We start from the raw sequence: 23,987 nt of genomic DNA on the forward strand, positions 1-23,987 counted from the left end.
CGTTCAACATACCCTTCACTGCGGAGTTAGATTGGTAGATAAAGGGTTGTCCCTGTTAAGAGGCTAAAATACCAGAAAGGGCATGATTTACAAAACTTGTGACGGAAGTTTGATATCTCGGAATTGAAGGAACTTTCTATTACAAATTCATTGGATGATGACATTTTAATTAATTTAAATAGCAAAGACTTCGCATTAATGAGAGTGAAAATGAGCAACAAAACACAAAATTATATTCGTGAAATGAGAAATTCGGCAACTTTCTCAAATTGAGCACTATCTTGTTATTATTTTTGTAAGCAAAATGTTGAAAATATAAATAAATATCAAAGGTGTAAGAGTAACCTAAATTCAACAACACCTTGTTTCCATGGTGACACCACTCCGACCGTGTCGTCTGGTCTGATTTGTCAATTGACTATTGGTGGGAATCGAACTTGATTTCACTTTTTTTTTTTTGTAATATACATTTTTTTTTACTGACATTTTCATAAAATAAAGTGTGCAATCAGATTTCCAATATACGACTATACGACCTCCGTCGGTTTTCTCAGAGAAAATTGTCTGCCATAGCGACGCCAGAGAACATCTGCGAATGACAAGAAGCGCTCCTTTGCTATTTGATTATTGCCAGTTGATTGTGTTTAAGTTATTTCGAGCGATGATCTGCACAAACGTTACCAGCCAACAAAAAATGTGTGTGCTTGGAAAACTGAACAACTCATCGCTACTAAACTAATAGTTTTTTTTCTTAGTTTTTTTTTTTTTTGGTTACCCTCAAAATAAATAAAAAAAACAATGAAGAAAGACAAGGAGAGAGAGTGAGAGAGTAAATGAAAAAAAGAGAAACATTGTTGAGTAAAAAATAGTGAGGGGGATTGCTTTGGCGTCTTGTTGATTGCACGAAGACACCTCTGCCGTTTCTGAAACAAGCCCCTAGGGTAATTTCGACACCAGTGATAATGGTGTCTGAGCGGATACATCATCTTATTTGGGAGACATGTGTATACGCTTCCTATAATACAATCAGGCAGTCTGCGTACAGGCCCAAGGGGGTCTCCCCTTAGGACAAAATGAATTCAGATGGTCAAGTGAACATTTTTAGAGACTCATTGATATCAACTCCATCGGGTGAAAGTTTGGCGGGAATTTGAAACCTCTAGCGATGCACATATTGCCACTTGGTACGATGGCAGACGTTTGGCTCCGAAGCCATTTGAGTAAAGGGTTATTTTTGCCGAATTAAGTGCCTTTCGAAAAAGTTCCTGCTGCGGCAAGCTTCTTCACACGTAACGAGATTTCTTTTTAATCATCGTCATCACGTGACCTCTCAAAGGTACCCGCTTCCCTTCAAGGACTGTACTATTGTCTCCAACTCCCCAAATTGAGACAGAAGAGCGGCGTCTTGGATCTGATCAAGCAAGATAGATATTAAATTCAGTTTTTTTTTCTTTCGTTTTTTTTAATTTTTTTATTTGTCTTCTCGGTATATTGTTCAGCATTTGGATAGGAAAGGAAACTGCTATTTACATGCAGGCATACTTTCATAAATTTCACCTGATCATATTTTTTTCATTGCAAATAAACGAGTTTTGTTCTCCAAAAGTTGCAGCTGGTTAACTTGCATTTTTCAAATCACGTGACCATTTCTTCTATCTCTCCCCTCTATGGTCTCGATCAACTGACCGTTATAGCGTTAACATGCACACTAACGAGTAGTATATGTAATGTTTCAATTTAATTATCAGATTCCTTAAGGAATCTGAGAGCAAACCGAACCGTCTGTCATTCTTTTCCTTTTCCTTTATTATTTTTTGGGAGAAATTTGCTAAAAAACAGTCATTTAAAAAGCCAACTAAGGAAAATATGATTCTGTTTGTATATGTGTTGTGGTTTTTAAATTATATCAGGGGGTTGACAGAAATTGTCAACATGTCAACATTTCAACATGTCATGTCAACACATCAATATTGTCAAATTGTCAACATCTCAATAATATATATATATATATATGTATATATTTGTATATGTATATATTTATATCATACATATATACATATACACATATAAACATATATAAATATATACATATATATACATATATACAAATATACATATATACATGTATATATATAAATATATATACATATGTATATAAATATGTATATGCATCAATGGTAGATGTTTCAATGTTTTTCATATTAATTTACATATGAATGGTTTGTAAAGTTTTCAACATTCATCCTAATTGTGTGGGTTTTTTTTTACGAAGCCGGGTCCCTTTAAATTACATAGCAAAAGGCTATACAATCATCGGTGATCGTTTCATATGTCATATCCATACAAGCTCCATGTAGGCGTACTTTGGGTCTCGGATGACAGCCTAGTAAACAATGTTCAAAGCACTGAATTCACAAAAGACATCGATTCTTTGAGGGGTCACAGTAAAGTTCATCAATTGTCTAATTTCAGTTCAGTCTATTTGTTCAACTGTTTAGCTAGCACTTTTGGCAGCCTATATGTTCTCAACACCGTTTGTATGCAATGCTGAATCGAGAATTGATTAAGCAAGAATGAGGCAATTGTTAAAGGGGCCGCCCCATTGATCTTGTTGAATCACAATGCACATATAGTAGCAGACTGATCCATAATAGGCAACCTGCTTAGAGACAACCAAAAACGGTAAATGTTTGTGGACAAGTCATCTGAAGGGCTGCCAAACGGTCACAATAAAACAAACAAAAACGAACAAAGAAATATGAAAGAAAAGAAAACGAATCGTTGATCAATCGATGACAATTGCTGGCGTTCGTTTTTCTTACCTTTTGTTTTGTTTTTTCTCTTGTTTTTTTATTTATTTTCGGTCAGGAAGTGTTTACCTGTACTCAATATTATCCAACTAAAAGCCAAAACGAGGACAAATGTATCAACTTCCTTTTCCTTGCAATCCACTCTAAACCATTATGGTTCAAGGCCAATAGCTGTTAATATACACGTGTGTAGGCCTTAAGCAGAAATTTTGCTTTTGTGCAATTACACTATACCCCATATGTAACATACATTTATGTACATGAATTACGTCCACGGTTTATTGTATGAACCAGGTTATTGTATGAACCAACCGGCCCACTCACCCCCCCCCATTTTCCTTCGGCACCCCCTCCCCCTCCTGTCATCCCCATCCGTGTTTTGATTACGTTTCACACTTTCTTTCATATCTTGTTAGGGTCTTTAATGTTTCATCCTCAATCTACAGTACTAAATTATTTTACTTTCTTTGGTCAAAAGTTTGATGAATATAAGTTATTCCTATAGTCCCTATACAGTGGTTGGCAAGTTCACAGATACCGACTAATTTTCCATGTACCCTTGTTAGTAACTGAAACAAAAATATAATAATAACAACAACCTCGCCGCTAATGTTTCTATCGAAACAAGATGAGACCTATGTACTTCTCGTGTCAATTTACGTTTTCGTAGTAGGCCTGTATACTCCTACGTAGTCTTACGTCAAAGCCTCTAATATCTTGCAAAACTGTACCGAATACTACACCGAAAACCCGGGCCAAAACAGAACGAGTATGAATTTTTCAAATTCTCATGAAACACTTGCCATTAGGCTAAAATCAGAGCAATGCATTTTCCTTCCCTTGTTTTTTGTTTTTTTCTCTCTCTTTTTTGGTCGTTCAAGAACGATGTTAAAAAGGTTCCAATTCGTCCCTTGTCTTCTTCTAAACAAAAGAGGTTTGATTAGCGAGCTAGTGTACCTGTCAATCAAGAGAAGTCTTAAGCTGCCATTCACCGGGATTACGCTGTGCTCGGTAATACTTGTGTACTAACAGAGTTCACTTGTCAGGTGCGAAACCTCTGCGAGAATAATCACTCCTGAAAGCCTCAACACAGACAGACTGGCTGGCGCCACAGACCAGACAACACTCTAATCTATTTCAGACGCTCTTCGATAGGCAAACTTTTTTCTCTCTCTCCGAGCTCTCTGCTCTCAATCTGCGTCTCCGTCTCTGTGTAGTGGTGAATTGATAGGAATTTTGTGGAAAGAATTTGGACTTCTCAAACTGGTTTATATATTTTGACAGGAACGGTGGCTATTTAAAATATTTCAGGACAGGAATGGCTCAATGAATCTTAGGTTTCGGAAATTACAAAGTGTACAGGTTTTACCTGTTTGGGGGCAGTGACGGCGCTGCTTTTTTTGGGGGGGGGGGGCGTGAAGGAGGTGGAAGAGGGGGAGTTTATCCATCATTATTTACAAGAAAAGGAATCATGGTTATTTTTCCAGTTTGGCACTTTCCGGAAATTACAGTTAGAACTAGAAGTTTTTTTTATTTTTTACATAATAATGGGTCTCACACTCAGTGAAAAGATTCTGTCTACATTTGCTATGATCCTTGTTTGTATACCTCTGTCTTTTAATTTCTTCACTTTTCTTGGTAATCCACCCCTCCCGAAAGAGCATCTGGCTCTACATACTGGTACCCTTAAAAACAACAGTACCCCTAAAAACACCATTGGGTCGAAGTTAGGCTTTACCCTCAAATACTTCCAGACTTTAAGGGGGGACATGGTCACCGTTTAACTCACACACACACATACACACACACGAACACATACATTAGTCATGTGACCATCATTGACCCTCCAAGAGTGTCTGACAACATGACGTCACCACGGTGCTCTTCTTGTTTGAAGTTTCGTTTCCGATTATAGAGTATCTTCCCCAAAGTCACCTATACAACTCTGAATCACGTATGTCGGAGCCCTCAGCCTAGGAGTCAACCCTCTGTGGCCCAATTTAAATCAACAGCTTCCTTCCTGAACCAACCAACAAACAGTTTACAATAACACAATTCTTATATTTGCCGACAACTTGGAGCCTGCCTGTCCTTCCCGGCATGGACAATATTTCACAACTGTCTCAGAAACACCATTCATGTGATTGGAAAACGAGTAAATTGTAACATCTTCAGATTGCCAGTACGAAGATTTGGAACAAGCTAAAAAAGAAGCCCCCCCCCCCAAATAAAAAATACAATAACACACACACACAAAAAGATATAAATTAATTTATAAATCAGTGTTAGACCAAAATGATACGAAGAGAGGGAATGATGGAGAGAAAAAAATGCATATATTCAATTGTTTTAATGTTCTCGGCTAGGTTTGAGATATTATTGCAGCCTTAAACATTTCCAGAAAAAAATATGTATTACATGACAAAGCTGTACATTTTGAGTATTTCATGCTAGGGAATAAACTTCTAAATCCCTTATAATCCTTTATAATTGAGAGACATAACATCTGCTTCCAACACTATACATCTGCTATCATTCATAATTTACCCATAGGTTTTGGAAGAGGCGAAAAAAAGACAACTGTTTTACTGGGAAATTAAATTGTTTCTATACATTTGCTGGTAAAACTATGCACCATTTTTCACTCCAAATGTTTTTTTTTTCTCGTCATTCCGTTATTTTCTCATGATTTGGTAGAACGGTAATAGAAAAGGTTTTTAATCACTATACATAACCTGAAAGGTAACAAACGACATAGGCCCTATCCTCCGGCAGGTCACTTCTCAATCATGATTCTTTACTACCAGACCGGGTAGTTAATCAAACCCCCTGTTCACCTGTAAACTATCCCATTGTCAAAAGTTGACTCCTGGCTAGCCAACCTGGTGCCACGACTGTCTGCCTCGCACAAAGGAACTTAAAAAAAAAACTCGGAACTTCAAATTAGACAATAAATCAAACTATCTTGTCTATTCTTGTGATATGGCCTCTTTACCGTTTTTCTGTTTTCCAAACCTTCCTCGGTTTTTTTTCCTTTTCTTTTTACCTGTGTTACATTATCCTGAATTGTTATTTAGACCTCTGTTTAGACTTGGCTTATTTTGTCACTCAAATAACAAGGTGTTTAAACTAGCTTGTGCTCTAATCAATTCATCCAAAGCTCTCCACTGGCTTCGGCTCCCGACTGTCTGGAGCCTGCCTTGGAAGGTGCGACCAATCAGCGTCGAGTATTGCTGCCAGGCTAGTTCAGTGAACTGAAGCTTGTTTATCCTATTCTCAACGAGTTGAATTCAGTCAAACATCAGGCCAGCCAGCCAGGCGGCTAGCGTGTAAGTTAATACTTCTCGACTAGGAAGTAATTATTCAGAACTCGGGTCAACATATGTTTGGTGTGTAACGTTGGAGCCAGTGGGTGACTAGCTTATTTTCATGTCGCAAAGGATAACTTTTTATATTATTGGTGTAACACTCGGCTAATAGTCGCAAGGATCGTAAGGGAAAAAATAAAGCTAAAAATGAGGCTCAGCTTGGTTACAAATTGGAGTCTATATCACAGTAAGTTTCAAACTTTATTCCACATTTTCTTTCGTAGTTTCTTTCGTTCGTTCGTTCGTCTTTAAATAGTACTGTACGATTTTACAAGAGTTATACTAGTTTTTTTAAGTACACGAAAAGTTGCTCGCTACGTCACTCTAATTGTACAACCGACGGTGTACATTAATACCGCAAATTCTCTCGAGATTTAAGAACTTCTAGTCGATTGATTGGTCTCGTTTTCCAGTAGTATTTTCACTTTTGTTTGTTATTTTATGTAAATTATTTTATTCACATTTGTGAAGTTAGCTAACCATATAATAATATGTTCTCAGTTTGCATTAGTACATTGTAAATTAAGCCATTAAGGCTTTTAACCCTATAGTTTGCTAATTATTATTTTTCATTCTTACCTTTTAATTAAACATTTTGTTTCAAAACACTGTTTTCTGTTGGTAATTGGGCTTCATACACTGCCATTATTCAGTATTGGTTTTCTGGTAGCAGTAGAACTAGAATGTATCATTTGCCTGATAGTATTAATTAATTATTAATTAATAAGAGGTGGTCATTTCAAGTGCCAGCTCCTAATTCTGTACAATACCTGCATCTGGTTGCATAATCACTTGATAATTTCTGGCTTTGAGCCCACAATGCACAAAATATTGAACATCCACAGCCCCCACCCCTTCCACCCACCTCTCTCGGCTCAGATTGGAAATTTTATAAAGCAAATTAAATAACCATCAAAACATTGAAAATAAAATAGTATGTTAATGTTTACAAATTTGAGTGGTGACCTGTACTTTAAAATTAGGTTCTACTCTGTCATTATTATTATGATTATAAACCCTGAATATTATCTTGATATGAACAATCATTTTACAAATTAAGCACTGTCATGTTAAATTTAGTTTTCTGAAGAGATAAATAATGGTCACAAATAATACTTCAACAGCATGTTTTAGTATTATAATTTTATTGAACGCTTTCCTGAGGTTTCTTATGGTCTTTTCATAAATTGAGACAAATAAAAAAAATTGAAGGTTCTGATATTTCAGGTATTCCATCTAAATTATGTATATATTTTGTTAAGAATTAAATGCTAACTATTATTTACTATGAGGTAAAACAATTGGAACCAGAATTAATTAAATATTTTGTCATGGATAGCAAGAAGGGTGAAATCAATTTGTAAAACCAATCCCTCAAAAGGTCCACATGATTATTCAGGAAAAATGTATCATGTTTAATATTTCAGTTATAGTCATCACTGAATGTCAAATCATAACAAGGCATTCAGTGAATGTGACAGGAGGTATATTTGTGTCATTTCTTAGAATCATGCCAGCACCACCCATCCCCTCTTTCCACCAGAATGAAAAGACCAGAAAGGGTGGGTCCTCAATGTTAAAACTTCTAACACCTATTTGCAAACACCATCATTCATGGGGGTAAGGGGTTTCACTGAAGTATTTCATTTTAAAATAAATTCTGCAGAAGAAAAAAATTAATTTCTAAATAAAACAAATCAAAATGACTATTTTGGAGATAAACAAAATGTGAAAAGGTCAGAAAATGTCTTTATTCTGTTTTGAAAGTATGATTTTTGACAGGATTTAATGAGCGATAAGTTGTTGCCCATTAATTTTTTTGGTAGTGTCAGACTTTTCCACACTCCAAAAAGGTTACTGTAATCCATGAATTTAGTCCCTGTTATTGTTTAATACCTGTTTATTGTTTCTTAAAAAAGTATTTAACCATGACGACTATTGTGACCCAGCTTTTTGTAGACCCCGACGACTCCCACCCCTCCCTCCTCTTATTATTACACGATTGCGCGTGAGACCCGCGGAAGCGTGCTAATGAGCTATTCGCACTCCACACAACACTATACTACCTCCGCTGCCAGCATTACTGATCGTCACTTATCAAGGGTGATGAATGGAGAGTTATCTGTTAGACCTAGTGGCGCCTGCCGAGTGAATAGCAATCCTCCGATGAATACTGCCAACCACCCCGCTGTCTCACTTAACATTCATATTTGAAAATGAGAGGGTATCTATATTGTTGACAGTCTCCAATTGACTGAGACATGCTGGTACCACAGAAGTGTTGAGCTGCCACAGCCAATCAAGAGAGTTTTTTTCGACCTTAATTTGGACCCACTGATGTATGGAGACGCACGATTGGGTAGACTCCAGTCGTCGATTTTTTTTCTGTTGTTAACTTAAAAAGTTTTTTATTGGAAGGAGAGTAAAAGGGGAGCGCAAATTGAGGAATATTACCGCCTGTTGGGTTTGAAGGAAACAACTAATCATGGGCAAGTCGTTGCTTTGTTAGAGAAGTTACTTACCTGATATAAATGGGGGGGGGGGGGGGGGGAGAGAAGAGGGTATCAATATCCTCATATGTGAGGAAGGATTTAGATCTTTTAGTTCTCGAGTTTTCTAGGTCAGAAGAGTGCGAGAAGATTTATGGATGACTTCTGTAAATTGCAGTTTAGTCATATTGTAGGGTTGGATTGGATAAATTTTTAGATTCTTACCTTGGATAATATTTGTCTGAAGTCTGAACCTGTGTTGTTGATTTTCTAATATAATCTAAACGGTAGTGTTGTATCTGTTGGTCAGCTGTTATGTTTGCATATGTGTGTGAGGTGGGAAGGGGTATGGGTGGGGTAAGGAATGATTGGTTTGTACTTTTTATTTCTCAACCTTCTTTTTTTTTATTCCAATCTCTCCACCTAAAGTCATAATTAAGGAGGGCTCCATTACTTTCAGGAATCAAAACAATTAAGTACATTGTTCTGATTGCAATTTTCTTTTCTTTCACGTTAATTAACTTAAATTCCACAATTTTGTTAATTAATAATTTTTCCTTCCTTTTCTCTTGTCATGAATAGTGGAAGCTGGAGGAGACGTTAACATTGGCGGCAGCAAGGCAGGATATGCTAACTCTGGAGTTGAAAACATGGACGATAATGTATCGGGCGATCAGAAGATGTGCTCGCCAACCATTGCCGACAGCGGGTATCACAGTGATTCCAGTACCAGTAGAGCGAGCAGTCAAAGCAGCCCTGATGCAGAGAACTCTCAGGTGAGCTTTGATAACATTCTTTAAAATTTACAGCAGTGCAGGTGCACCAGGAGGGGACCAACATTTCTCCCTCACTCTATAACACCCCCCCCCCCCCCTCTCATGAAAGAGCCACTGGTACTAGCCTCAAATGTTAGGCTTGAAAGTTTTCGGAAGGAAGTTCCCTCTCTCCAGAATTATTTGCAGCAACTGAGGAGTGGTCCAGTAATGATAATAACATTTAGGAGAGGAAAAGATGCCTTGAGGGTTATTTTTAGTCAGTAAAATTTTTGTTGAAGTTTTAAGCATGGCTGGACCACCATTTGGAATTTTCAGCACACTGTGGAGGTATAAACCTGTTGGCCAACCTTTTAGTAATGTTGTTTAACATACTCCATAATAAATCCTCACCAATGGGGGGGGGGGTCCCCAGCAAGGTAGCTAAAACCCTTTTGCTATATAACTTGATGCTGGCTAATTGGCTATGTACCTAGTTTCAAATCCTTCTTCGGTCATGTTGCAATTACCACATGCATTTTTTTTTCATTTGCAATTGTCTTCTGCAACTTACTACATATTTTGTGGCTATTGCCATAGTATAAACTATTACAAAATTGTATTGACCACCTCCCATGAGTAGGAAGATTGCTACCTCTATTACCATTTGTGTAGTAAATTGGCCAGTTGCAAGAGCATATAATGCCATGCCATCCATTAAAAAATTATTCCCTCAGATGTATCAACTAAATTACTACATTACTAAACAAGCTCCTTTTGTACTTTTACAGAGGAAAGAAAACTGCGAGGGCGAAGCCAGTGGCGATGAAATTGCTCAAAACGATGGTCCAAAGAGGGACGAGGTACCCATAGACCCACTTGTTTCACCTGCCTCAGATGTGGAGGAAGACATACACAACACTTCTCAGAGAATGACCGAAAATGATGAGAAAGATTGTGACAGTTCAAGAAGTTCCTCTCCTGGTAAGCAGATTTTTCTTCTTTTTAAAGGAAACTGAAAATAAGTATCTTTTGCTAATAAATATGGAACTGAACAATAATATACCTTCTAGGTGCATAATAATTTTTTATATTTGTTTTATATGATAACCATGATTGGTGTGCTAAACTTGTGGTGGTAAATACTAGTCAATCTCCCTTGAAGTGTTTTGCTGTATAAAGAGGAAAGGGATAGGAAAATATGGGAGTTCTAATAAGTGGGTAATCAATACCTTCTACTAGCATCCATCTGTGACCAAAATTACCATTATTGAAATGAACATTGTAAATTCCATCTTTACTCGGATGTTATTTCCTTCTTATGGAGTCCTTCCAAGTTCTATGTGAAGTACTGGAGTTAAAAGATAACTACGGTATCATGTTGAGTTTGTGGTTTTAAAAGCTCAGCAGTTGAATGAACCATTGGATTGATTGGTTTAAGAATGAGCAATTAAACATTGCATGTCATCGGATCCTGTGCCTTCTCGTCTTGCAAAAATGTCATTTGTTTTTCTAAAATGGTTCTTAGATTCCTTGAAAGTAGGATTTCTATAGCAATTATAAAAAGAACAGGTAATCCCCATGTACATGTTACATCCTCGATTATGTAAGTGGCGAGATTGAGTATGTGTAAGAGCTGTAATGTACAGCACGTACAAAATGGAAAGTAGAAACCTCAGTTTACATGTGATATGTATGTGTGTGCGTGTGTGTGTGACTGAGGTGAGTGACCCGCATGACAGAGACACCTCTTGCCCAGCCATGCTCAAAGTCACCAAATTGAAACCGAAATTAACTACATAAATAGCTTTTTTAATACACATGGACAATGGCGCTAAATTAGTAATAATTACTAAAGGTGACTGGCCTTTGCTTGTTCCTTGGCCATCTATAGAGTGCAATTATGCAAGTCCCTGTGTCAGGTGATACTTCGGTTCCAAGTACAGAACCTTCAGTTTCATAAAAGTTTGTGGTAACAACTGTTATCAAAGGTACCACACATAGACTCATGAGTCTCACATGATAAATGTTGGAATAGTTTTATCTTTAAAAGTTGGATGTCAGTTGCAGAAAGCAGTCTTTTTCATCTAGGCTTTGAATGAAACATTAGCAGCAGCCTGACCAGATCATGAACATGTTTAAGATGTTTGGTATGTGTGTACTTACTGTAGTTTAATATAGTAATAAGAGGGAAGAAATTAAGCAAGCACATAGTGCAGACTTTTCTAAAGAGTAGAGGTTTAATTAGATAACGTTAGGTAACATGAATTCACCAATCAGCTTTATACTAAAGATGCCAATTCTGTCCTGTGTCAGTGATAAATGCTGTATTCAAGCTTGTAAAAATTGGTGACTTTTTAAGCACAGGTAAAATGAAAACTAGCAAGGCTTGATCTTGATTAATGGTGGCCTTAGCAGATTGCTTCTAACGCTTTTCTCATATAGTAGATCATATGAGGGCCAGCATCCTGTATTAAGCCTCTATTGCAGATCTAAATATCAGCTTATTGTAGAAATTAATGGGTCGGTCATTGCATCACATTTGCCTTCGCAATTGAATATTGCAACAGTTTTGTAATTAGTCAACTTGATCTACACTTTTCAAACCTCTTGAATCATTTTTGTAGTACTTACTAGTATTCTCTCTTTTTAATTTCCCTTTGCAGAGGACAACGAAGAAAGTGAAACTGGCAATGCTGAAAGGCTAATGAACTGCCCTTACTGTGAACGGTCGTATAAAAGGTTAACATCACTGCGTGAACATGTCAAAAGAAGGCACGAAGTAAACAATTTCTCTTGTCCTCAGTGCAACTACTGCTTTGCCTTCAAATCTCAACTGGAGAGACATATGTCAACTCATATGCCAGGAAGAGATCAAGTGTGTGGTGTTTGCAACAGAGCCTTTGCAGATATTTACAGACTTCAACGGCATATGCTCATCCATGCATCTGGCAATAGGAGGTTCCCGTGCGGTGAGTGTGGCAAAGCTTTCAAGTACAAACATCATCTGAAAGAACACTTGAGGATTCACAGCGGCGAGAAACCATACGAGTGCCCAACCTGCCGAAAACGGTTTTCACATTCTGGTTCGTACAGCTCTCACATCAGTAGTAAGAAATGTTCGCCCATAAAGGACTTGCCTTCGATGGTACCCAAAGATTCTGCTGCACCTGTTAAAATTGTAAATGGTGAAATGTCACCGTCGCTCTTATCTGGGAAAAACAAGTTTCATCTTGGTTTGCAGCAGGGGGAACCGGTAAGCGAGTCTTACATGACTCCGTTGAGCATCGCTATTCCACGACCCGACGCTTTCGACGAGAAAATGGGCTCGGACGGTACTCTTCCACCGACAACTCCTCCAAATGATGCTGTGAAGAAAGTACTGCAGATGGTAAATGCAACCGTTTCTAAACAACAACAGGAGAAGCAACACACAGACATTTCTAAGCTCAAGAAAACGAAACATGTTCCCCAGGAAACACCAGTGGTGGCCAGTCCTTATGAAATTAAGTCATTCAATAATAATAAAAAGAGTAGCAACAGCAGCAGCAGCAGCAATATGTCGATGGTTTCACCTAGCAGCAAGAGTGAAAGCAACGGTGAAACTGAAGGTAAAGAAGTAGTCTACGTCAATGGAAATGGTATTCACAATGTTGACAAGAGCTATGACATTGTAGGTTATACTTTACAAAAAGTTCACGAGGCTCAAGCCATGGCCAAATGCTTGGAGTCTCACCATCCAGGAAGGGATCAAATAGCAACTAGAGCTACACTGCAAGAGCTGGTGTATCCTCTCTTAAGAAAAGGATACCCCATCTCAGGTATTCATTCCTCAGATTCTCCAAATGAAACTATTACTTCCATCACTCATTCCAAGTTGTCTCCATTGCCATTTACTTCCTCTGCAGCAGCATCCCATTTGGAATTTTCGCTCAGGAGAGGCGCTGAGACTGTGCAATACAACGGCGAGGAGCTGACTTTACCCATAACTCAAAACGACGGAAAGCCATGCTGTAAATACTGCCGGAGAGAATTTGAAAGTCCGATTGATGCCCATCAACATGAGAGGTACTTGTGCGATTTGAATGCCGATGTACTCAAAATGAAATTACTGAAATCAAATGCCAACCAGAATCTAAATAAGTACTTTGAACTACAGAGAGAACTAGTAGCTAGTATGGAGAAGACCGGGGGTGGGCTGTCACCATCGAGCAGTTCACCACAAGTAAGTCCTGTATCGGAGAGAAACGAGGAAAGCAATAACATTTTCAAGGACAGTGACGATATGATTCGAGTGGATGAAGATGATGATGTGGCAAGTACAGAGCAGCAGCTAAAGACAGATCAAAGCAAAGAAACAGTAAGGCCTCCTCCCCTGAGCCCTTGTTACAGTGAGACCCACATTACCAATGCTCAAGAACAAGCTCTAAGGGCCTTCTATGCAATGCAAGCTGCACCATCGACTGATGGCCTTTCAAAGATCGCCTCCGCTCTTAATCTGAACATGACAGTGGTCGAGGAATGGTTTGAAAAGACGAGAAAGTGTGAGGAGAGTGGGACAGATCCAAGTCTGCGAGGTCTCGGTCTGGTTAGTAATTCCCCACGTGGGGCGCCACCTGTTGAGCAAGAAGAGTCTTTACCTTCTCCTGGTGGGAAAGATGAAGATGACATCGATGTCGTTGAACGGCACGAGACTGATTCTAATACTGAGCATGAAGAGGAACCACCTTCTCCCAAGGAGAAAGAATCTTCCAAACCGCCTCCTTTCAGTGTTGCACACCTGATTAGTCCTGACACGCCAATGTCTAAATCAAAACGTGAAAGTCAAAGACAGAGAACTCAGCAGCATGCTAGTCCTACTTCTTGTGTACTCCCTAAATGCGACCAACAGAGACGTCATCATGATAGTCCACTAGATTTGACCAAGTCTAGGGATGGAGAACCACTCGGAAGGGGACTTCACCCAAAACTCATCTACGGTGTCAATTATCCTGCACTCTATCATCCAGGATATATGCTTCCCCTGTATGCACCAGATGCATACAGTATGGCACAGTTATCAATGGAGACTAGCATTAAGGCACAAAGTAAGGTTAGTGCTGAGGAAAGTATCCCCAACAGGGGACTGAAACGACTTTCATATGTTCCTGTAGGGTGCGAGATGGGAGCAAAGAGGGCCAAAGTGGGTTACGGTATGGATTATCCTATGGCAATTCCTCCACTGGGTGGGAGTCTCCCAGGAACAGACTTTTATCAGGCATTAGCAACTGCTAGTTACCTTCAAGCAGCAACATCCGGTGGACCACCTCTACCATACTATGGTTTTCCATTTTCACATGGCAGTCATCTACCACCAAATGGAAGAACATCACAACCACCATCAACAAGTAGTAAGTACATAATTTATCACTTTTATCATATTCATACTGCTCAAAAAATATTTGAAATGGATGTTTGGATTTGGCATATAACTGTTACGTCCATTAGTAGAAGAGAATTCATACATGTAGGAAGACGGGAGAGGAAACTAAAATTTCCATCCTGAAAATGTGCCCTTTGTTTAATATTCCAGGTGTTCAAATATATTGGGTTGTGAATATTAATATGCTTAGTATTACATTTGAATTTTGAACTCATCAATCTCATCTTTTGTTTACTTCCCAGATGCAATGGAGAGCCTAATCAACAGTCACCATGACATGCTGGAACAGCCAGGGGGTCAGTCAGCAGAATCCATGGATAAGAATGGCAAAGCAGGAAGTGGACTCTACACTTGCTCCATGTGCCCTAAAACATTCCAGAAGCACAGTTCCTTGTTGCGGCATGTGTACGAACATTCAGGTAGGTGAAGAATCATTGTATTTATTTATTGCGGATTCTTGATTTATCAACTCTTGGCAAGTAATATTAGGAAGAAAAATAGTCGTGAAAGGTAGATAAGAAAAAGAGTGCTACAGAAAGAAAGTAAAAAAAGATTAGAGCTACATGGGACTTAAAACTCCTTTGTTTTATTGGCAAGCATACTTTGGAATACAGCATCATTATTAAATACAGGTATATATGTTCCTATGGGACATAAAGATCAGGGATGAAATTGAAAGATCACTCAAAACCAGATCCAGTAGTGTACATTCCATATGGTTCAATACTTGACATAGGTGATGGCTGTGATGTTTATCGAAGCTCGTTGCTGTTCATAATTAAAAAATTGGGAACTTTTTAAATGTTATTTGTGATAAGTTTTCAATATGCACAACTAATGGAAGCCCTTCATGTTAAGACAGAGATTGGGCCAAAGTTTTGTAGCATTGGTTACCCACCCCTATTCAGGGTATTTATAGAGGTATCTGACACCCCCCTCCCCCCCCCCCCCCGGAGCAATTAGATCATTACAGCTGAAATCTTTGATTCTTTCAACATGAATCCTGTTAATACTTTTTAGTCATTTTATAATTTAGCATCAATATTAACAGAGAATTTAATTAACCCTACAGGCAAACGACCACATGAATGTGAAGTCTGCGGTAAGGCCTTCAAGCACAAACATCATTTAATGGAGCACCAGAGGCTGCACAGTGGGGAGAAACCATATCAGTGCAATCGATGCTTCAAGAAATTCTCCCATTCCGGGTCTTACAGCCAGCACATGAATCACCGTTACAGCTACTGCCGTAGGGGAATTGTCGGGCCGGTCTGCAAAGGGGACAAATTCAAGAAAAATGTCGATGGTGACAAAGAGAAAGACATGATTTCTAAGAAGCCTGAAATGCAAAATTCAGTTGCATCTGATAAGTAGGTTCCTTCAACTTCTGGTAGACCATCGTTGAGGAATACTGTAGCAGAAAGTGATCCCTTTATGAAAGGATTACAGATTCAATACTAGTGCAATTCTAGGATTATGCAAGCAAGTTCTCCGGAACACCCAACTATAGTTTAACGATAAGATGTTACCCTGCATCTCTTGCCAAGATAAAACACTCTGCCTCTTTATGTAAGTGATGGGTTTCTCACTGTGTTTTTTTACCACAGTTAAAAGTCAGGCACTTAACACAAAGCAATTTCCGCTTATGGTTTACTATTCCATGAGTAAAGCAAACCAACATTATTTGTGCACCTGCTATATCATATAATTTTTAATTTGTAATGAGTTAATTGTCTGTGAGTTTACACCTATGTTACCTACGCAAAAGTTCATACATCTGGAATTTCCTGGTGACTCTTTAGTTAATGAGTAGTTACATTCTGCCGTGAAGGTTTCAAGTGAACAAGCTATTAAGTGTTGATGTAAATCTATTAACAAAACTCGTTAAGGTTAAACCAAGTTAGGTATTCAAAATTGTTGTGTGCCCATGTACTTCCGCGTGAAGGATGAAAGTAGTCAGATAAAGCTGTCTAAGGTTCATCTGTGTTGAAGGTAGAATTGGTTTCTCCTCGAGTATCACTTCTGATCCTGAGTGCCAGGTTATTGAAAGTGCTAGGGATGTCAATACAGCACGAAAACTGTAGTGAACAAATATACGTGTTATGGAACGGGGGGGGGAGGGGGGTGGGTAACTGCTCATCTGACAAGAAGGAAATAACGATCATGGGTTTCTAAATCTGCAATAATCAGAAAACTAAATTATGTGGTACTTACGATATTGATACTAAGGTAAAGGACTTCAGTTTTGAAGGATATTTCGTCCCTTATTAAATGAGATAATACCGACTTTTGAGGAGTAAACACAAGTAATTCATTGATAAGGAACAAAAGAGGTTAGATACCGTATAAGAGGAATTAGGATTTATCTTACACACAGGAAAGATTTGATAATATAGCATATTAAGTAACTACTCTGTTCTCCTTTAAATGTCACTTCATGTAGCACTTTAACACCACCTCCTCCCCTTCCTCAGTATCTTTCACTTCTCTTTGCCTCCCTTTGTCAGAGGAGACTTACCAATGCACTGAATGCAGAGTTGTTGTCTTACGTCAATGCAATGATGGGTTCTGCAATTTTGAATGCTATTGATTGAAATTGGTAAAAATGTTGCGCAGTCTAAGCAACAAGTTTCTGAGTTAGTTAGTTTACCCCTTTTAAAAGGTATTTGTAAATGAAAAGGTAGGTCCCTTAGAAAAAAAACTTAAGTTGGTTTAACTTCCTTTACAACTCTTGCAAATATAAAATAAATAACAGTACATTGATATGAATTATTAATTTCTAAGCATATGTGAAAAGATTGTATAAAGCATATGAGAGTGCAAAGTAATTTTCTGTTTTCTTTTGAGTAATGTTATTGTACAAAAGTTCAGAATAGGTATTTATTGCTGTATATGATAAGTTACATTAGATATATTGTACAGTGTTTATGTCCTATGAGGTATATATACATCTAAATGTGGTTTACAGTTATTGTCTTCGATTCTGTTTCCCTGGTTACTACACAGGTTACAGAGGTATAGAGCTATAAAAAAGTAATTAGCTACATAGTTCTACATGATTTTGCAATAAATTATGAAAAATTAATGTTGCTCATTTTGTTTGTTCTAATATTGTACATCTTGTATGTCATTAGTAAATTGACCCCAAATTAGCTAGAATTATTTTTTTTTCAATCAATGCTCAAAACTTACTAAGCATTGTGCTGTACAATCACACTCAACTGTCTAATTACACACTCGTCAGTGGAACGGATGAATGTGGGTGGCTAGAACCTATGGCGAGGTATCTTCGGAATGTTGTAATTATTGGAAAAATATGAATGTTGCTGAACAATGCTAATGAATTACATAATTCAGTTGAATTCACACAAAAATGGTTCATTCCTGAATTTGACTAGGCCTCAATAAAGCATAGTGGTATGTGAATGAGCATTTCAGGATGACAATGGAGATAGTACACCCTTCCCATAAAATTCTCGACTCCCCTTCCCATAAGAGCTATATGAACTCATCTTGACGCTAGCACTACACCAGTGTTACATGCACTACTGTTTCTTTTATGAGGGGTATAAGTCTACTTTCCTCTGAAATTGATTTGACTGACAACTCAAACATGATGAACCATTGATGAATGGAAACCTGCCTGTTCACAGAAGGGGCGAAAACTTGCATGGAGTTAGTTTTACAGTTGGTGGAGTTGGAAAGCTGTCCTTTCGAGTGCAACCGTTTGATACGGACCAAGCACCGTCTTGCAGAAATTAGAACGTGGCCAGAGACGGATTCAGTTCATTGCCTTTATGCCAGAAGTTGCAAACTTCGTTATACAGAGAATAGGTTATAACAGCTGCCCTATCGTTTTTACCAATGACATGTTCTAGAATGGATTACTTTCATTACAAAGTTAAAAATTTTCGATTGGGTAATTCCCTAGAATTTGACAAGTAACACTAAGTGAGCACAGCTTGCTGGTCATGTGACTATTCAGGTGTCTATTCAGAATTATTTTCAGTTTCACATGTCGTTTTCAAATCTCAGTGTACAAACGATGAATATGTAGGAGGATCTGTTAAATAAAACATTCACACCGTTCCTACTAATTAGCTGTCTCATCGTGAGGCGGAATACTATGAAAGAAGTGGGTGAGATGTATAGTGGTCATGTGCACCCAGATACTCTTTGAACAATGAAATACGGCATAAAGTCTTTTTTTCGTTGTAAGAGGACCTTAGGAGGTACTCTCTAGTGGCAGACCATGTGACACAGGGTCCAAACCAACATGGGGAAAGTTCCACATTGCAAAGTGAAACCACACTTCAGTATCTAAATTGTTCTAAACTCTACGTAACGGCTGTTTTGATGTGACTTGTTTACCTGATCAACCCTTAGTTACTCCGGATATGGATCACAGAGGTTTGTAGTCTGTGATGTCATGTTCTTTCAAAAGTTTCAAATGGTTTCCTTTTATGTAATCTCCAATCAGGGTGTGAATTTTCACTTACTAACTGTGCAGAAAGTTCTTGTGATGCAAATGGTTTACTTCAACTCACTGGATCACTTCTTTAATTTCTTGACAACAATGAAAATCCTGTTGCCAAAATCTTGTTGTTTCAACATCATATTGCCAGGAATAGACTTAATTAATAGTTTTAATTTTCTTTCAAATGAGCCAGGATGCCAGGTCACTGTTGTCAGGAAAGGAACCCCCTCTGACACATCTAGAGACTATTGTAAAACATTAACAGAAATTTGACCAGGAAGCATAACAAGAGCCCATCATTTCTCTGTTCTGTGTGTTAGACTAGTTATTGCACAGGATCAAAGCGTTTATATTGTGATAACATCAATATTGTAACCACAGTAACCACAACATAACTACCATTTGGTTTTCCTTTTCCCAAAAATAATGATCACCTCGAGAACGAAAATTAAATGAATGAATGGTGAAACAAGATGGAACTGTCTATAACAAGTTTCTATAATACTCAAAATGCATGCATGATTGCATCATCATGCACATCAACTTGTACTTCATCGTCATACAAGTTTTACTTGTAAATACCAAAAGGAGTTTGGGAAATGTGTAATCAGGGAGCTGCTACAGGGAGCTGCTACTGAGCATACTTGCTACATATTAGTAGGGAAAGGGATGATGTAGGCCATCGGGTGGGGTGGGGGGGGGATTATGTATTCTTATTAAAATGTGCATAGTAATTTATTGAAGTTTCTGTAAGATTTACTTTGCAATGACATGTACACCTTCTTTCAAATGTGGTGTATTAGTTTAGGTGTGATGGCAGGTAATACACGCTTTTTTTAACTTTGCAGCCTTACAAACTTTAGCTTGTCGATGGTTCTTTCCATAACATTGGCAGATATTCAAGTTTTAAGAATTCCATGAAGAAAAATTCTTTGGATGTGGTAGTAAAAGTATAATGTTAGAGTTGAGAAAAGGTCATACAGTACGAGTGACGATCAATTGTCTTTCTAACATACTTGGGAACAGTTCAATTGTATCCATTTGCTATGACAGCCGATTACTTACATTGTAAACCTTTTCCTTAGATGAGCAATATTATTTGTTAGTTTAGCTTAGAGAGTTCCGGAAGTGACAAAGCCTTACGATGTCTATTTGAAACCTTTTCCATGTGATGATGGTGGGTGAACACTAGCTTATATCAGGGTTTTTGCTAAGACAATTAAAGGCGGACCATGTGTGTATCTTCCACTTATTCTCGCATGCAGTATCCACTAATTATTCCCCATTCAGACAGCAGAACGTTTAATCCAGCAGTTAACCATTCTTGACGAGATGAGATTGGAAGCCCTTTCAACCCTTTAATGCAGGGCAACCACAGCACATAAATGTATCACATTCTTCCTACGAACAAGAAATACCAAGTGGAACAGCAGCGCAAAGCAGCAATTTTGAACCAAGTGAAGATCTATCTCTGTGAGGATTGTAGAAACAGGAACCTCACAGGCTCATAGCCAGCCTTTGTGCTGTGAGGGGGCGAAGACATTTTTGCCCTCATTTTAATCAGTCAGAGAATTTTATAAGTTAAGGTGAATTAATGCTTGTATTGATATTTTTCATAACACCATATACTGTAGGATGTACCCTTAGTTACGCTGAAATTGTATGAAAATTACACTTTAAATGCACAATCATGCACCTCTTACACCCTAGAAATCGGGAGGATGTCAGTCCCGATCAGGCCTAAGGGGAGGGGACTCCCCTGACCTCTGGGAAATCTTTGTTCCACTAAGAGAACTTAATTTATGCAAAATGGTGCTATCACTTTAATTACATTTGTGTAGTAAACTTTAAAAAGTTGCCAGTGGATAAAACTTTGCAAGAAATTGTCATACAGCAATTTGCAAGTCATTTGGAAGTGTGTTTGAGGGCAGGGGATGGGAGAAGGAACCATAGCCACCATACCCCCCCCCCCCCAGTAGGCTCCATACAGTATGTTGCTTTATATATTTAAGATATCAAACATTTACAATATACATCCAGGTATGTGTGGGTACCTTAGGTACATGTATGCAGGTTATATCTCTATATTATATTGACCCAAAGAGATGTCTGTCTACTAAACTTGCAAGACGACAAGTCAACAACCAAATCCATATTACCCAATCACTGAATCAAACGTAACTTGGTCGGAGCAATCTCTTTCCAGAAAAACTTCCGAGATCAGTGCTCAAACCATATATACTTTAAAATATAAAAACCAAGTACAGTAGCCTTCTAGGGGTGCAACATGGCTATTTATTTTTTTTATTGCCAATTCTTTGCTGCCACCACACCATCCCTGAAAACTTCTGAGCACTCACCCCCCCCCCCCCATCACCTGCTTCACCAATGGAACATTATGATTGTGATGCATATTTTCCTCGGCACCCTCAGGTTTAGGAGAGATGGGGGTAGCAGATTTTTTCGCACTTTTGGCATATGATCATGTTGGCGATTCAACAATGTGCCTATTATGTTCTGCTCCAGATGTGTGGTGTGTCAAGTTCTTGAAAATGATAGAATAGACCTACAAATAGTACATAATACCTGCTGGGTAACCATAAGCCTATATAAGCCATCAATGAAATTCACTAACATACAACTATACTTGTTGGCAGGGATGATTAGGAACACAGCTTTATTTTACAAGAGAACCATCCAGCCTGACTAAAAGTAAAATAGAATCAAACAAAACCAACAAATCCACTTAGATATTTTAGCCAGTAATGTTGTCTTCTGCTTCTGCTCCTGTTGGATACTCGTTAAAAACCCCTCTCGGGTATCACAACGAGGATGTTGGTGCGCAGCGCAGCAGTGCTAATAATAATGCGTGGGCAATCTTGTCTTAAACACCTCAAGACTAGGGCTCTCTTTAACGGCCAAGGATTGTGTATTCCAGTCTTCTAAGCTCCACACTGCTTGCACCTTCTGCTGTGACTTGTAACAATAACCAAGTTGCAGCTTATTTTGAGAAAAGTAACAAAGAATCACTGTAGACTTCACAGTAGGAAATCAATACAGATTCATCTGCTTAGAAAAAGGCCACCATTAAAAAGCCTAGAAAAAGGCCACCATTTTGCATACAAGTACTCTCAATAAAACTTTTGCCAACAGGGAAGGGGAAGGCGAGGAGGTACCTCCTTCTACAGAGCATTTTGAAGGTACACAATCTGCTGAAATTGACAGACAAGCATTGTTCAAGAAGAGCCAATCAAACTCAATGCCTTAAAAAATTACCTGAGGCCTAAAGCATAATGTTAGTCCTATTGCTACTGATGGGTGTTGATTTAAACAAAATTGGATCAGATCCATTTATCTTGTATATAAAACAGGAAAAATACTAGTCTTAATGATTGTTTCATTATGGCTTAGTTTACAGTACTTTGGGGTAGGCATAGATCTTCACAAAACTATAGGCCTACACAAGGCTACAAGTACAACTAAAAGTTTGTTTGTTTTTTCGCTAAACTCGTCACAGCATAGCTGTTATGTTAGGCCTAACTATTGCCATTAACGATGTTTGAAAACAAAATCAACGTATCTTTATTTTTCGTTAATCATTAGTGCATATCCTCACTCTATGCAAAATACACTCCCGTTTGAATTCTTGATCTTCTGTTCCCAGTATGTTACAGCTCCATTTATTAGTAGTAAAAGAGGTTCCGCTTAGCGTAGTTAGGTTTTGGCATATATGCTATTGCTAAGCTGCAGGACGTTGGCTAGCTGAACACTTGGGCAGGGGTGACCTGAAGTTGAACTTTGCCATAGTTTTAGCTATCGTCTGCTAGGGGTCTGTATTAACCTCTAACAGTGTATATTTTCATCTCTGCAAGAACGAATCGCATATTAGGCTATCTCACGTTGAGTGAAGACAAACAAATGTAAAGTTTCTGTGATGACGTTAAAAGTGTCTGACAGTTGGAATCAACTTCTCTCAACATAAATGTGTCGAATTCAGACGTGTACTTCTAATCCTTAATCTACATTAATGTCCACCATCAAATAACAAAAGATCATCAGTATTAAAGAATCGGTATTCAAAATCATGTTTTACCCCCCCCCCCCCCAATTGTTAGCAAAGTAATTTCCTAAAGGTTCTGGCCTTCCGAGTTCTTCCAAGACATTGAGGAATGTTAGAACAGAAAATTAAGAAGCAGTGTGGATGGCAACTTTTAAAGTAGTAGTATAGCGTTTGCTGAAATTTGAGAATGCTGGATCAATATCTGAATTTCTAGCATATTTGGGGACAACACTGAGTTTCATGAACTATCGATTCTTTTCATCAAGTTCAAATGCTTTTGCAGGTTGCCACTGCATATATCCTTTCAATCAGTCTGTAATTATTGTACGACAAATGCAGGGCCCCTGACACTGAAGAGAGGCAGTGGCCAAGCCCCTCCCCCACCCTACCCAATAATTTCCTCATCAGTGACTTTCAATTAGGCTTGGTGTCACAACAGATGTCAACTGCAGCACCACTGAAACTTGGTCTAAACTCTCCCCCTCCCCCACCCCCTCACTCCATTGAATGCATTAAATAGTGACAATAGTTTGTAAAAATGAAACCTCAGCAAACCAACTGCAAAATATTGATAAAAATCAAAACAAAGGAATATTTACCAGATTAAGA

At 38.3% G+C, this 23,987-nt stretch overlaps 1 protein-coding gene across 3 annotated transcripts in view; it reads left to right on the forward strand.

The window, feature by feature from the left end:
- LOC139966245 (zinc finger E-box-binding homeobox 1-like) overlaps positions 1 to 17,926 on the forward strand; it is a 38,000-nt gene extending 20,074 nt beyond the window's left edge. The window contains exons 1-6 of one of the 3 annotated variants that reach the window (XM_071969085.1): positions 6,090 to 6,365; positions 9,250 to 9,443; positions 10,211 to 10,403; positions 12,086 to 14,809; positions 15,084 to 15,260; positions 15,914 to 17,926. In XM_071969085.1, the coding sequence (XP_071825186.1) occupies positions 6,326 to 6,365; positions 9,250 to 9,443; positions 10,211 to 10,403; positions 12,086 to 14,809; positions 15,084 to 15,260; positions 15,914 to 16,215 (3,630 nt within the window). In that variant the 5' untranslated portion in view covers positions 6,090 to 6,325 and the 3' untranslated portion in view covers positions 16,216 to 17,926. Of the gene's footprint in view, positions 1 to 6,089; positions 6,366 to 8,205; positions 8,668 to 9,249; positions 9,444 to 10,210; positions 10,404 to 12,085; positions 14,810 to 15,083; positions 15,261 to 15,913 lie in introns of those variants that run through there. The other 2 variants (XM_071969086.1, XM_071969084.1) reach the window with 2 other exon arrangements.
- Positions 17,927 to 23,987: the final 6,061 nt, after the last annotated feature.

This window comes from Apostichopus japonicus, chromosome 4 (assembly GCF_037975245.1).
Source record: "Apostichopus japonicus isolate 1M-3 chromosome 4, ASM3797524v1, whole genome shotgun sequence".
In the NCBI taxonomy this organism is placed as follows: domain Eukaryota; kingdom Metazoa; phylum Echinodermata; class Holothuroidea; order Aspidochirotida; family Stichopodidae; genus Apostichopus; species Apostichopus japonicus.